At 37.9% G+C, this 15,037-nt stretch overlaps 2 protein-coding genes across 11 annotated transcripts in view; one reads left to right on the top strand and one right to left on the bottom strand.

The window, feature by feature from the left end:
* Positions 1 to 1,967, top strand: part of pcca (propionyl-CoA carboxylase subunit alpha) — a 227,683-nt gene extending 225,716 nt beyond the window's left edge. The window contains exon 21 of the mRNA XM_042334257.1: positions 1,563 to 1,967. Within this exon, the coding sequence (XP_042190191.1) occupies positions 1,563 to 1,577 (15 nt within the window). The 3' untranslated portion in view covers positions 1,578 to 1,967. The remainder of the gene's footprint in view (positions 1 to 1,562) is intronic.
* A 2,925-nt stretch (positions 1,968 to 4,892) lies between these two features.
* Positions 4,893 to 15,037, bottom strand: part of tmtc4 (gamma-glutamylamine cyclotransferase, tandem duplicate 3) — a 34,652-nt gene continuing 24,507 nt past the window's right edge. For 8 of the 10 annotated variants that reach the window (XM_042333795.1, XM_042333797.1, XM_042333796.1 and 5 more), the window contains one exon: positions 5,191 to 5,683. In XM_042333795.1, coding sequence (XP_042189729.1) covers positions 5,214 to 5,683 — 470 coding nt within the window. In that variant the 3' untranslated portion in view covers positions 5,191 to 5,213. 10 annotated transcript variants of the gene reach the window in all.

The raw sequence follows: 15,037 nt of genomic DNA, 5'->3' as shown, positions 1-15,037 counted from the left end.
TGTACTTAGCTTTTAGAACTTTTTCTTGTGTACCTTGAAGGAAATTTCAGTTTCTCCTAAAAATAATGCCTTAGAAAGTAGCAAAAATATTTCAGGAGCACGAAAAACTGTGTAAAGCCTATTTTTTAAAAAAAAAATTCACCCCAAATGGTTCAAAATGTTTCCCTCTGAAATCCTGTCCTTACTTCCAAGAAAACCATTGATACAGTGCACTTTTCAACATTGACCTGTGTTTAATTAATTATTGTGTTGTCTATTCGTTTTTGCTAGTTTGTGCCAAATATACTGTCTGTCTGCTGTCAGTCTTCCCAAGTGTGGCTTCAGCACTTTTTGTTTAAAGGAAGCTCTGAGAATGTATTGATGGGAATAATTAAAGGGCACTTGAAAACACCTCCATGGAAATCTGGTAAATGTCTTAGAGGATGGACTTTAGAAAGATATTGGGTCATCCAGTCACTACATTGTTTCCCCAGGCAAGCGTCCTAATAGGCTTAAATGAGCTAAAGAGTTAAAATCATTTTATCTACATATCCTGCTGCCCCTAAAGTTTTAAGATGAAAGTCTCCAGAGAGGAACCACTCTGAAAATAAATGGGCCTTGATAGATTTCCATATCATTTATAACTTTCCTTAATTGCACAGGGAAGACTTGCCAGTAAACCTGGAAAATTGGCAGCTTATATCCATTATAGTAATTTTGCAGACCATGGCAAGCAGCTGGCTTTGCTGGATTTTATTTCCCATCACTCACAATTAATCATCAGTCGGAGATGTCTGAAACTCTGCAAAACGTGGCAATACTATGTGACATTCGAACCTCCTAAAATGCCAAGATCTGTGGAGTAAATGGGCTGAGTTTTCCTTCAAGCTAACTCATTCTGGTCCAGAGCAGAACACTGCCTAATGAGTGCCAGTTTGATAATCTGATGCGAATGTGAACCTTGACCTCATGTCAAAGGAGAGGACGCTCTAAGCTGGATGAAAGATATGCGTTTCAAATCCACAAAACTTCCATCAATTAGATGCAGAAAGGGGAAGTACATCAGTGCCCATTGAGTTTATTGTAAAGACTTCTAGGGCTTGTGATCATTTTGTAAGCATAACACTGAAGACGTCTTGTCATAATCATTAAGTCGTCAGCTAAATTATGAAATTGTTTGTGAGCTATGACCCTGTGTCCTATATGGGATACACTGTTCATTATACGTTCCATAATGCTGTTGGTCTCTTTTCACACACACACTGAAACTAGTGTTAATCTATCACAATTCCACATTTAGCAAATGAGCTTTATGGGACAGGTGGCTGCTTTAACCACAGTTTTTTTTTAAATGACCAATTTTTAGTCAAATGGTGGTACAAATTGAAAAGGTGCTTATGTAGCACTTGCAACTTGGCAGAAGGTGGGGTGGGTTCAAGCTCTAGGGCATCTGGTCACTTGAATCCAAATGCCTCAAGTGACTTTTGTCAGGTTTGTCCAAGCCACCAGATGGAGCGATGCACATAAGTGGAAGAAAATAGATCACTTCCTGCTAATTCTGCTGAAATTGAGTTCCCTTCCAGAAAATAGAAGAGTAGCCACTGACAGCAGATGTGAAGAGTATGCAGTCCAAACCATTCTGCTCTCCCAGCAAGAGAGCAACCTGCCAGGAGAGAAAACAAAGAATCCCCTCCTTTCAGAAATGGCTAAAAGGAAGTGTTTTGCCAGTTCTTAACCGTTGGGGGACTGAAGTAGGCACAACACCAATATGAATTATGTAATTTTTCCACTTGATATACTGTGACTTATTAAACACACTGTGTACATTTTACCAACTACACATTTACATTAGCAAATCAGTGTGACAAGATAATGATTAATTCTGTATTTTTGTTCTGCCACTAGATGTCACATTCACACTTAATACCACATCAAATCATGCCATAGCTACAAGGTATACTAAAGCCACCTATAGCCAGAACACTATTACTGCATCAAACGTCTCTTTATCTTCTTGAACTAAATTGTGCACATGGGATTCTAAGTAAACTGATTTCTGAATATTGAAGTCCTGATAAGAGATGAGTGGATAGAATTTCAGTTTTCTGTAGTTTTTGAACAAGCTTACAAGAAACTGCTTTCAAAATTAATGCTATAATTGGGAATTTGCCAAATTCCGGAAGCTCTAAATGCTTTCTAGAGTAAATCTAGACCCAGAAAAAATTTCTCCCCAGAATGTTGAAATTATAACCTAGTTTATTTTACTCTCTTATATGTTTTGCCATTGCCCTTTTATCAGTTTGCATTTAAAAAAAACTTAAGTGAAAAACTTCAAATTATTGTTTATAAACTTATCATTTTTTATTAGATATATATACAAACTTGAATTTTGTGAATAGTGTATTTTTTCAGTAAATTGTAGTCAAGCTGAGTTTCTTGACTATTCCACAAATAGACCATGAATTAATATTTGATTCAGTTCATAAAATGTGCATATAAAATGTATCTGTCGAAGATAACAATATTTAATTGGCCAGATTCAGATCCTAACGGTCCCTATTAACATAATTAGGTGACATGATTAACCTGGACTGTTGAATGTCAGTGGGTATTGCAACAATTGTAGTCCTGTGTCCAGGCTGTAACACATTGCAAAAATTGTAATTCAAACATTGAAAAATGTAACCAATCTTCCCCATGTTCTGTGAATAAAAAAAAGATTATAGAGAGCTTGTCTGGCATCTTATGTTGGATTGTGATTTTCTGTTCTGTTTTGCAATCAGTTAATGATCTAATGAGCAAATGTTTGTAAATGAAGGGCATTGTCTATCTGTGCATGGCAGGAGGCCAAGGTTGAATAATATTGGAGATGTGAGAATGAATTAATATCATGTGGGTTTTAAAAACAACTTATTTTGCCAATTCTATTCTTTTCTCCTCTTCCCCTCCCCATACACAGAATCCGTTCGTACATTGCTCCAATGGCAGCCTTACCCCCAAGTGTGAACTTAGGTAGTGAGTGCTGGCAAACTATTCTGCTGTGAAGGCCATCACAGCTGAGCCAATCCTGACAAGTGCACTTTCCAGGAGGGTTACTGACTACCAAGTCCACTGTTATTGGACCAGTTGTGCACAGACTGGGAATATAATTTACAACCCTTTGGTCTTTATATTTTAATCCTTTACTGCACTGGGCCATTGGGGGATTGCTCAGTTTCTGATTGCACTTCTTATGTTGCCTGATTTTGGTTCTCCTCTCCTGAAAAGACTGATTGATGTATGCTTAAAGTACAGATCAGTGGGTGTCGGCAGCTTTTGGTGCCTTGATGTGTATATTGTTTAAATGCAAACTTAGGTAACTGATGTTGGAAGGTTATTTAGTTATAATAGAGGACATCACAGCTGTACCTGATCCTGTCCTTATCCATCATTCACACATGGGCACTTACCAGATTGCAATCAACAATAGAAATCCTGGATGATGTTTCTTTATCTTGCTAAGGGACACTGCAGTTGAAGTGTTGTGTCCCTTAGGCTGCCTTACATTAGTTACGTTAGGGAGGTTTGATTTAACTTACTTTCTTGAAACATTAGTTGATAATTCTGTTTATTTTGTCTAATGATTTTCTCTTGTTTGCCTTACATTATACTCAAATAATTTTCTATATTTGACACGTCGAAGATTGAAAATAGTAGCTGCTTTGCTGTAAATCTTTTCAAAATAAATTGCTTGTTTTTATTTAACTTAAAAGGTTTCAGAAGGTCAGGAAATCTGTGTGATTGAAGCAATGAAGATGCAAAACAGCCTGACTGCAGCAAAAACTGGAAAGGTACACCTGTTTAGTTACATTTTCATTAAGAAGGCTGGAAATATGAATTTCTACAAATGAAGGGAGGAATTATCCTCACTTTAATGAGTTACTTTAAACATGAATCTTTTGACACTTTACACTTTAACAAATTCTTGTCATAGCATATCACTAATTTGTCATACTTTCAAAAAATATATATTGCTAATGTTGAAATGAATTGCAATTTATTTTACTTTGTTGGCACACAGCTGTGTTTTCCTGTACCTGAAGCAAATGTGCATTTCTTAATATTTCAACATTCTCTTTGGTTGCCCATCTTAAAATCGTCATTGCTCCTAAATTAAGACAATAATATAAATGTGACTTTTACCTTAAATTGACAGTTAAACAGAAAATATTATGGAAAGATTATAATGGAATCTAATGAACATAAAATGAGTGTTGACCACATCCTTCGAATGTAATAATATATTATAGTAAAGACTTACGTTTTGTTATTGTTGTAGGTAAAAAAGGTGGAATGCAGCCCTGGCCAGACAGTTGGTGAAGGAGATTTACTCATTGAGCTTGAATAAAGCGCATTCTGGACAAGAGTATTTTTAGATGCCTTATTTCACATCATGCCCTTTATTTTTGATTATAGCTCTTTGATCTGAAACTCCAGTAGGCATTCTTCAATAGTATTTATTCTCGATTATATAAAGACTGTAACATTCTACATAAAGCAACTTTTGTTTGGTAGAAAAATGAATACACATTTATACAGAGTGGCTAACTCTGATGTGTAAATGTAAATTCACCCTCAGTTTTTGTTCCTAAACTGTAGACAAGCATAACAGTTGTGGCACTTGGTCATTGTGGTTGAGTATCACAAATCAGACAGACATTTTGAGGTTTTTCCAAATGACTAGTAAGCTTTTTTTTTACACAAATATCAGTATGTGTCTGACTGGGAGAAACGACGGATAGTTTATAATGCGTATGAATATTTTGTAATACTGCTGTGGTTGACTTGAACAATGTTGTTTAAACAAGAAGAAAAACACAACCAGCTTTTCTACATCTTGTCATGTTCTGAATAAAGCAAATCCACAAAAGTGCTACAATCAAAACTTATAAATGGTTTATTTGATTAGAATCTGAGACTGACATCATAAACTGGCTGCTGCATTTCACCCACAAAATACAATCACTCCACTTTAGTGTTTCCTGTAGTGTTTTGAGATGTCTCAACAAAGCGATAGATCAAATGCAAGGATTATTATTATCAATGATCAGCCCCACTGTTTCACCAAAAGTTCATTTGAATTTTTTAATCAAGAGGTTACCCAACAATTGGATTTTTAATAATTATCAATCATAATTATTAATCATTAATAATTGTGACAAATGAGCAAACTCAAAAGGAAGTGGGCAGTTTAATTATCTAGATTCACAGTTAACATATTTCAGCCCATGTGACCCAAAAGCGTCATAATTGTTGTGAAAAGGCAGATTTAGCCATTCTTGCTGATAGGAAGATTTACTGTACATAAAGCATTTCAGGATGGTGTTTTCTGTCTTGCTGCTTAATGTATTTTCCTGTGCGCACTCCTGTATCCGGATGCTTGTAGGAATGCGCTGGTAGTGGTCTGGACAGCCTTCAAATTCATCAAGGAACTGGAGTAGCTTGTCATCAACTGTATAGATTTCTCCGGCAATATTTTGGCCTGATCCTGGAATGTTGAGCAAATATGGGATGTTGTATTTGCTTGCGATTACCAGAGGATACTTTTCGTCTGTAACGCCCTTGCCATAATACACTGCTTTCCCATTGATTGCACTAGTTATGCAATGATGGTTAGGTTGACCCTTCTTAATGGTGCCGTATACAAAAATATGAGTCATTTTACCTTCAGAGTACAAAAATGCTGGTTAAAACATTGAAGGGAAATGAGCTTAGCAAATTCAAAAGTTTATATAAATACATTACAGAATTACAGAACAGTAGAATATTAGGAAAGGAATTTAATGTGTAAAATATTTTGATACTTTAAAAATCACTTACAATTATTAAGTATTTAACATACTGCATTGGATTCTCAAACCTGTCCCTCACACTGAATACTAAAATTGATGAGAAAATTTAATAATAATAATTCAACTTCTCATTTTAAAACTCTTTGGGTCTCAATTAGTCCAAAGGACAACTGTAGTTCCTAGTTACTTTAGTAAGTATCTGTACTTGTAGCAATAGATATTTAACTAGTTGTCAACAAACCCAAGGCCCTCCTCCTGAATGGCTCCTGTCAGCAACTCCCCACCTCAGACACTAGCAGAATCAGCATCCATGGATGTACACTTCATTCCCCAGTCCCTCCATCTTGCTCCTTCCCTTGCCTCCTTCAAAGCAAATCTCAAGAACCCCTTCTTCGACCGCGCATTCGGCCACTCTCCTATTCCTGCCCTCCATCCCCCTTCATTTACATTTAATCAGGTTATGCATTTTTAAAAATATTTGATAGTACACAAACCATAACTGAAAGTGCACAGAAGCAAATATTGAGATGTCAGGAACTCATGTCCTGGCAGTATTTGGTTGAGAGTAGTAAAGTCTAAACCAGGAAAGTGCTTAAAAACTAAAAAGATTCAATAGATTTGTATTACCACGCATTGCAGCAACAACAGCAGCATTTTCAACAGTAGGCAAGCAGGCAATACGGTTTTACTGCCCTATGGCATCACTGTGGAGTAGGAAAGGCAGAATGTCTATATAATCAGTGGTACTTGAGTACCACTGAAGCTTGTGCTTAAGCTGTATTTGCAGTGCAACTCTCACAGACTAGCATTGAAACTAACTGCAAAAAAAGGCCAACTTCTGTGATATCAGGTTACGACTGATGTCGCTCCCTATGTGCAAGAAGCACCATTGATGTCACTTTCTTTGGAACATGCAATGCGCAGAAAGTGACCTCAGTGACATGCTGATGACACTGAAAACACCCTTTTTTAACTGGCTCGACAGAACCAGAAACTGGATGTTTATAGAGATATCTATCGATAAACAATTCAGTTAGTAAAATGCTCTCTTGATATGTATTGCTGCTTGCTCTATTTCAATCCAGGTTGGTTGCAAAATTATTTAACTTGGCCTCAACCTGTCCAAAAATAGCAAAACTACAAATTGGCTCTGTTTACGCATGTGACCAAAAATTAATTTGGTATATTGAAAACCAACCACCCAAATAGTTTGACTTGTGATTAAATTAGTAAAATTTGTGGCCACTATTTGAAAAATTAATCTTACAACATGGTCTTTGGACAATTGTTTCCAGTTGTGATGTTCTTTGTGTGTGATATTTTATAGTGTTTTACATGGGTGGGAACAGTGACATTAAATGGTGGATTGAGTCTGTACAGTTTGACATATTTCCAGTTCCAGACAACTAAACAAGGATCAATACAAATTCCTCGATCAATTTCAATTCAATTGCAAGACAGAGGGAAATAGAATAGCTAAAATCAAATAGATTAAAAGGTGACTATTGGTAATATCTTGATAATATCTTGATAATAATTGGGCTGATTCAACTCAATATGTGCTAATTTGCAACGTCCTTATAAAAATAACTGTACACTTTTAGGTGAAGCGTAACCACTGCAGCCATAAAGAGAAAAATAATTAATCTCTTTTATCAAATAAAATAAAGCAACCATTGTGTAAGATCTTTGCTCAAGTATAACAATCTTTTGTCTGGCTTGACTGACTCACCTTACTTCCTAAAAGGAATAAACTAGGCCCCAAGAGAGGCCACAAAGGGTCAGTGGAGAGGACTAAAACATGCAATTAATTCACAATGGGGGATTAAAGCTCTAGTGGTCTTTCCAGTTCACTGCAGTGAATTGTGAATAAAGTTGTTCACCAAGCAAGGGCTTTAGTGTCAAACCAAATTCACTTTCAAAATACAAAATCAGACTAAAGTACTAAATGTGAAGAGCTTTCTCTGAATGCTCAAGTGGTGGTTTAACATGTGAAGTGCTCTTAACCCCGTAATACTGTAACCTTTTGCTCTCACTGGGAAACCGTTTTCACCAAAAAAATATAAACAGACGCTGTAATCTTGAGAATTTGAGTGTTACTATTGATTCTCATCTCTTTTACTATATTGCAATGCAGTCCAATTTGAAACATGCATACATCACTGAAAATGAAATTAATGTCCTCAAAAATCTACTGTTTTAAGTTTTGTTTTCCCATTACTGTTAATATGCCTCCTGTTGCCTCACTTTCTCCAGAATGATATGAGCCACAGACCACTCCTCAGCCACCTCATGATTAAGACTCTTTAATATTACTTTGTCCTGCCCCTTGTGTTCCTTTCCACTGCCAATCTCAAGCAGCCATCCCTGCACCCTTCTCCAGATGACAGTTCAGCTAAGATCTTGTGATGCTCACACCAGGAGGACAATGGAGTTCAAACGTCAGTCTAGGCTGGAATACATATATGCTCCTTTGCAAACAAAATTACTCTACACAAAGTGACATTGCTGGAAAAAAACACTTTAATCACCACCCTAATTTCAAATGTCAGGGGCTAATGATGCCTTGCAAGAGTCTTATTTCCAGAATGGTTAGCAAAAGGCTGTACAATACGTACAAATGACATTTATAGAATAACCAGCATGGTGTAAAATATGTTTTGGGCACATTGCATAAATAGCAATACAATTTACATTTGGATAGTATCTTTCACTTCAGGAGGATGTCTCAAAGCGCTTCATAAAGTTGTCTGGGCACCTGACCGAGGGAGGGAGAAGAGAGAATCGGAAGAGTGTGGGATGGAGGGAACAGGAGTTCCTATTTAAATTCTAACCTCACGTAACATTCATACTTGGAAGTTTCAACTGTTCTGAGATGATTGAGAGTCCAACATATAACATGGATACCCAATGAAAATCTTAGTTAATTATATTGGTCAGCCAGGTGTCTGACACATGCAAACACCCATCACCATACTTAAAGAGTATTCAAACCAGACAAGAGTTTACTGTATGCCACCTACGCATGGAAATTCCCAAGTATGGATTGGAACGTATACTCTGCCGGGAGGGAGGTACCCTGCTTACCTATTCTGGAGAGTATTAGCTGCAGTTTGGCAAGAGCCAAGGGCTGGGAAACCCAGGGAGTGTGCATTGGGGTCCTGCAGATCCCTGTCTGGCTCAAAAAACAGATCTTAGAAAATAATCGTTTCCATTTACTATAGCTTCATATACATCAAAATACTTTGCAGGTAATTGCTGTCAATTGTAGTGGCAAGTAAAATTGACAGCCAATTTACACACAACAAAGTCCCATAAACTGAAATGAATTGAATGGCCAATTTATCTGGAGCACCATTGGGACAGAATACAAAGAGAAATTCCCTTTTCTTTTTGAATAGTGTTGTGGAATCCATAATGTTGACCTAAACAGGCAGACACAATCTTGGTTTAACATCTCATTTGAAGGGAGGCACCTCTGACAATCCTATGCTCCTCCAGTACTCATGAGATGGAATTACAATTGGCCTCAGTGTACAAGATAGAGAGAGGGAAAAAAGAGACAGAGTTTCTGCTCCTTGTTCAGGAAAATGATTTTGTGGATGCCTAGCAAGGCCAGGATCTGATGTTCATACCAGTCAAAGAGTCTACCGTTATTGACTATCTAGACTAACACTTGAAAGAATGCTGAGTTACTCACAGGTTGACAGTGTTCATGCAACATACACTAGCATTGTCTTCCGGGGCAAGAGAAAATTGCTTTTTATACGAAAAAAATCCTAGAATAATTCTCCTTTTAATCAAGAGATTGTTATCAAATTCAGATTAGGGATTCTTAGGAGAAGAAAAACATTGCACTGATTGGGGGCAGGAAAAAAAGGGAAACAATTTTTTGTGGTCATACACAGCTGCAATTTCACTGCAATTTAAAAATGGTTTTACTCAGCCACCTAGCGGCTATAGAATGCCATGGCAATGTCCAAAGAGAACAAGGTATTCTGCAACTGCAAGTGATCACAATACCCAATCTGAAATTACTTGAACGTCTGATGGAAGTCTGAGCAGCGGCTCAGCTTTAACATTGTGATTGTGGATTGATTGGAAAATGGCAGTGACATAAAAGAGGACTGCTCTTCTCATCTTCAATTTTTTAAAAAAAACTCTTGGAAGTGTCAGCCTAGATTGTCTTGGATGATCCTGTCTTGGATCACTGCAAGATTAACACATATTTTATCCAAATCACCTGCTTCCAGGTCTATACCTCGAACACTCTCGATCCAGTCAGTACTAAGTGTGTTAGAGCAGGACTTATCTTCCTGATTTTCATTCTTGTGGAGTGATGTGCAGCCTTTGTGAAATCCCACAACTGAGACTGAATTCACTGCAGGACATCTGGACATGGTACATTGGTGAGCACCAATAAAACTTACATAACAAAAGCTTGTTTGCTGACTAAATACTACACTCTTTCCACTACCAGAACCTTAAGAGTCCAGCCCGACACTCCAAGAGTCCTGGGGTGCGCTACATTGTTGGAGGTGCCACCCTTTGGATGAGACACTAAACCGACATCTAGTTTGCCTGTTCAGGTGGATGTTAAAGACCCCATGGCAGTAATTGAAACGTGAATGGAGTTTCTCCTTGTGTCCTGGCCAACAATCCTTTAGATAAAAATTGGTCATTCACTTCATGGCTGTTTGTGGAACATTGCTTTGTGCAAACTGGCTGTTGCGTTTGCTTAAAAATAACCCTAACCCTACATTTAAAAAGTAAATATTGTGAAGCATTTGAGACATCTTAGCAACGCTTTAAGGCACTACACTATATTAAATGCAACATTGTTTTTTACATTCAGCTTTTGTATTCCTCTAGTGTATTAACTGCTTTTGCAACTCCCTAAAAACGTAAATACAGAAATTTAAGATTTGCAAAACTGCTTATATGTATACAAACACATATATATTAATAATATTCCCTGAATGATTATAGGATCCTGCAGGAGTGACTTGAACTGACAAAGGACAAGTCAGAAGCACTGCACAAATTTACAAAGTGCTGCCAAAGATTTAATTATTATTTAATGCCAGATTCTATTTATTCTATTGGCTAGTTTTTAAAAGTACTCTGGAATATATCCCACAGTGCAAACCATTGAGTGATAATTAATGACAGTGAAAACAAAAATAACTTGACTACAGTTAATTATCACATTGGCGAGCTGGGGAATTATCCTCAACAATACCAGAATTAAAATGGATATTCTTGGTATGCAGATTGTTGTAGTTTCAGTTTTATGGGAATTAAGTTATGCAAAATATTACTGGCTGCCATGATTCAATAATGTACTAATTCAAATGGTCCAATATAGTGTATATTGGCAGTCAAAGCACCCATCTTGACTTTTGGCTGCTTGATCAATATAATTCTTCATGGAAAGAAATGTCAATACTAAAATTAAAGTGTAGTCGTGCGTAATTGAAATTACAGCAACAGCTTCCCTCAGCTTCCATCTGAGAAAAACAGACTAGTCTGCCTCATCTAGCAGATAGTTATAACTGGATTTTTAGAAAGTTTTTTTAAAAAAATGCAGGAAACAGGTGAGAAAACAAACGCGACTGAACTTCAAACCCAAACTCAGTTAGATTGACTGAAGTTACTCTAAGGTCATCACTCTTTCAATGCTAACCTTCAAGAAAACCGCAGCAGAATACATTTGTGGGATTATATCCTGTCCTTTCTTTGAAGCCATTCAGTGTTTGCTCCTTTCTTCTCAGCCCAGATCTAGGCTTCCTGCTTTAGGCTGACCCCCTCCCCCTTCCAAGACACTTGAAGCTTCTCTAATAACTCCTTTCTTTACTTTATCTACATCACTGTAGTTCATAAAATTTTATAAATTTTATAATTTTATTTATAAAATAAATTTTATAATTTTATTTATAAAATAAATTTTATAAATAAAAACTTCATAAAAATACACTGAGATAATAATAATCCCTCCAAAACAAAAACAATAATAAATTGGTCATTTTCAATCCCTGACTGTTTGTGGGACATTGCTGTGCGCAATTGGCTGCCGCGTTCGCCCACAAATATACAGTCAATTCACTTTACAGTCTATTCTGTGAAGCGCTTTGGGACGTCCTCCCGACGTGAAAAGCGCTGTATCAAATGCAAGGATTATTATTATTATTATTATTATTATCACTGCCAGTATGATTTTGGCACCTTTATAACAATCCTGCCCATATTTATCCACTCAAGACTCTAAAAGGCTGCCATTTATAAAAATATATCCCGTTAATATACAACCACCACAAATCAGCTAGTGTCTACTAATTACATCAAACAAATTATTATTATTATTATTATTATTATTATTATCATGTTCTAGATTCTGAAGTAATAAGCATCACAATTAATGGAACAATATGGAAATATGGAAACTTAAGTCAACATCTTCAAACTCCCTCTTGGTTATGCCCACTGTCTTCATAAAACTACACTGAGACATTATTCTATGTGAAAGGCACTATTTTAAGTCCACAATGTTGTGGACAAAATGCATCAGCTTGGCTTAGCTGGCAGCACTCGCCTCGAGTCGGAAGGTTGAGGTTCAAGCTGCACGTCAGGAATTTGAACTCGTATTGTCTAAGCCAGGGTGGTCCAGCCTTTTGGCTGCTGATGGCTAGATGCTGTATTTGAGAAACGTCCACAGGACACATAGGCAATATTTTTGTTTTTGCTTCCAGAAACATAACATATATGGGTTATGGAGGGAGCAAGTGGGTCAGATGAAATGGAGGGGGTGGATTTAATTGACCTGCTGGCTGGATGCGGGCCGCCAGTTGGACAATCCTGGAGCTGACACTCCAAAGCAGTGCTTGGGACGTCCTCATTACTGTACGTGTCATTGTTCGGATGAGATGTTAAATCAAGGTTGTTCTGCCTGTGCAGGTACATGGTAAATTACACAGTTACTACACTTTACAATAAAACCTGAAGTGCTTTAAGACATCCTCCCAACACAGAACCGCAGAAATTTACGGCACGGGAGAAGCCCATTCAGCCCATCATGTCTGTGGCAGCTCTCTCAAGAGCAATCCTTTCAGTCCCATTTACCTACCCTTTCTGTATACTCCTGTAACTGACTCTTTTTAAGGGATTTGCAGTTCCCACTTGAAGCCCAAAATAGTTTCTTCCTCAAACACTGCTCCCAGAAAGGCGTTCCATATCCTAACTACTCTGTTCCGAATTTTTTTTTGCTTAATCTCCCCATTTTCTTGTTCACTACCTACAGTATCTTAAATTGATGCTCTCTGGTTACTGACTCACCAACCAGTGAAAATAATTTCTCCCCTTTGACTATCAAAGCCCCTCATAGTTTCAAAGACCTCAATCAGATTATCCCTCAAGCTTCTTTGTTCCAGCAGAAAAAGTACCAATTCCTCCAGTTTCTGCTCATAGACCAAACCACTCATCCCTGTTATCAACCTAATGTATCACATCAGCACTCGCTCTATTGTCCTCACATCTTTCCTAAAGTGGGATGACCAATACTGGATACAATATTCTAAATGTGATCTAATGATTTATATATGTTTAGCGTTAGCTCTTTGCTTTTATATTCTATATCCTACCTATAAAATCTAAGATTTCATTACCTTGTTTCTTGAGAGCTTTGTCCACGTGCCTTCCCACTTTTAAGGAATTAAATTAATCCCAAAATTCCTTTGCTTTTCCACTCCTTTCAAAATTTTACTACCCAACGTACCTGTTCTTTTTATTCTTCCTCTCAAAAGGTATAATCTCACATTTGTCCTCATTAAATTCCATTTGGCATATCTCTGCTCAATCAAGTAATCGGTCTTTGTCCCTCTCAAATTGCTTGTAATCTTCCTTGCCGTTACAACAACAACAACAACAACAAGATTCCATTTATAAAGCGCCTTTCACGTCAGGAGGACGTCCCAAGGCGCTGCACAGTTGGGTCATGACCCGAGCAGGGGGGAAATGGTCAGGGTGAGGGGAGGGAAGGGAGGGAGCGAGGAGGGGAAGAGAGTCGAGAGGGGAGCTGAAGGCTCGGTCAAAGAGAAAGGTTTTGAGACCGGCCTTGAAGGAGGAAAGGGAGGAGGCGGCGAAGGCACTGGGGGATGGAGTTCCAGAGCCTCGGGGCTGAGAGGCTGAAGGCCCGACCACCGATGGTAGGGTGGTTGGGGCGGGGGATGTGGAGCAGACCGGAGCCAGAGGAACGGAGGGTACGGACAGGTAGGTAGGGGGATAGTAGGTTGGAGAGGTAGGAGGGAGCAAGGCCGTGAATGGCCTTGTAGGTGAGGATGAGGATCTTGAAATCAATCCTCTGGGGGATGGGGAGCCAGTGGAGGCGAGCGAGGTGGGAGTGATGTGGTCCCGAAGCCTGGTGCGGGACAGTACACGAGCTGCAGAGTTCTGAATGACCTGCAGCTTGTGGAGGGAGGTGGCGGGAAGGCCGGCGAGGAGTTAGCCTCACTCCCTATCTTCATGTAATCTGCAAAATTTTATATATACTATATCAAATGCAACAATTATTATTAGTAGTAGTACTATTCTTTATCACAGTAAAATATGACCTGTAAATATGACCTGTTGGGAAAACTTTGTTTTTCCTCCACTGTGCTACAGATCAGATACAATGCAAAGCTCAAGTTATATTATAATAAATAATAATCATCCTTGCATTTGATATAGCGCCTTATCATGTCCTTGAGACGTCTCAAAGCACTTCACAGGATACACCGTAAAGTGAATCAACTGTATATTTTGTGGGCGAAACTTGGTAGCCAATTGCGCACAGCAGTGTCCCACAAACAGTCGTGGATTGAGTGACCAATTGTTATTGTTATTTATATGTCAATTTTCTCACTTTTCATTTTGAAGGAAGGGGAAAAGGTTCTTTGGGTCAGGTTAATGTGTGGAGGGGAGAATATATTCACAATCAGCTCTTGAGGTATTTCATTTCATTTTCTATTAACCTAGTATAGGCTATTAGAAAATTGTCCACAATATTACCATAGTAATATTGGTAACAATATGGTGACAATATTATCATAGCTAGTACCATAGCACTATTTTAGAATGCATTTTCTCTTCTACCAGCACACTTTAGTCATACAAATTACTAGCCATATACTGTACATACCTTATTGGCATTTTTATTTTTTAAATCCACAATCCAATCTGGATACCCAAAA

The sequence above is a fragment of the Callorhinchus milii genome, unplaced genomic scaffold (assembly GCF_018977255.1).
Source record: "Callorhinchus milii isolate IMCB2004 unplaced genomic scaffold, IMCB_Cmil_1.0 Scaffold4, whole genome shotgun sequence".
In the NCBI taxonomy this organism is placed as follows: domain Eukaryota; kingdom Metazoa; phylum Chordata; class Chondrichthyes; order Chimaeriformes; family Callorhinchidae; genus Callorhinchus; species Callorhinchus milii.
Note: the sequence above shows the minus strand (reverse complement) of the source record. Positions and strands in the feature narration are given on the sequence as shown.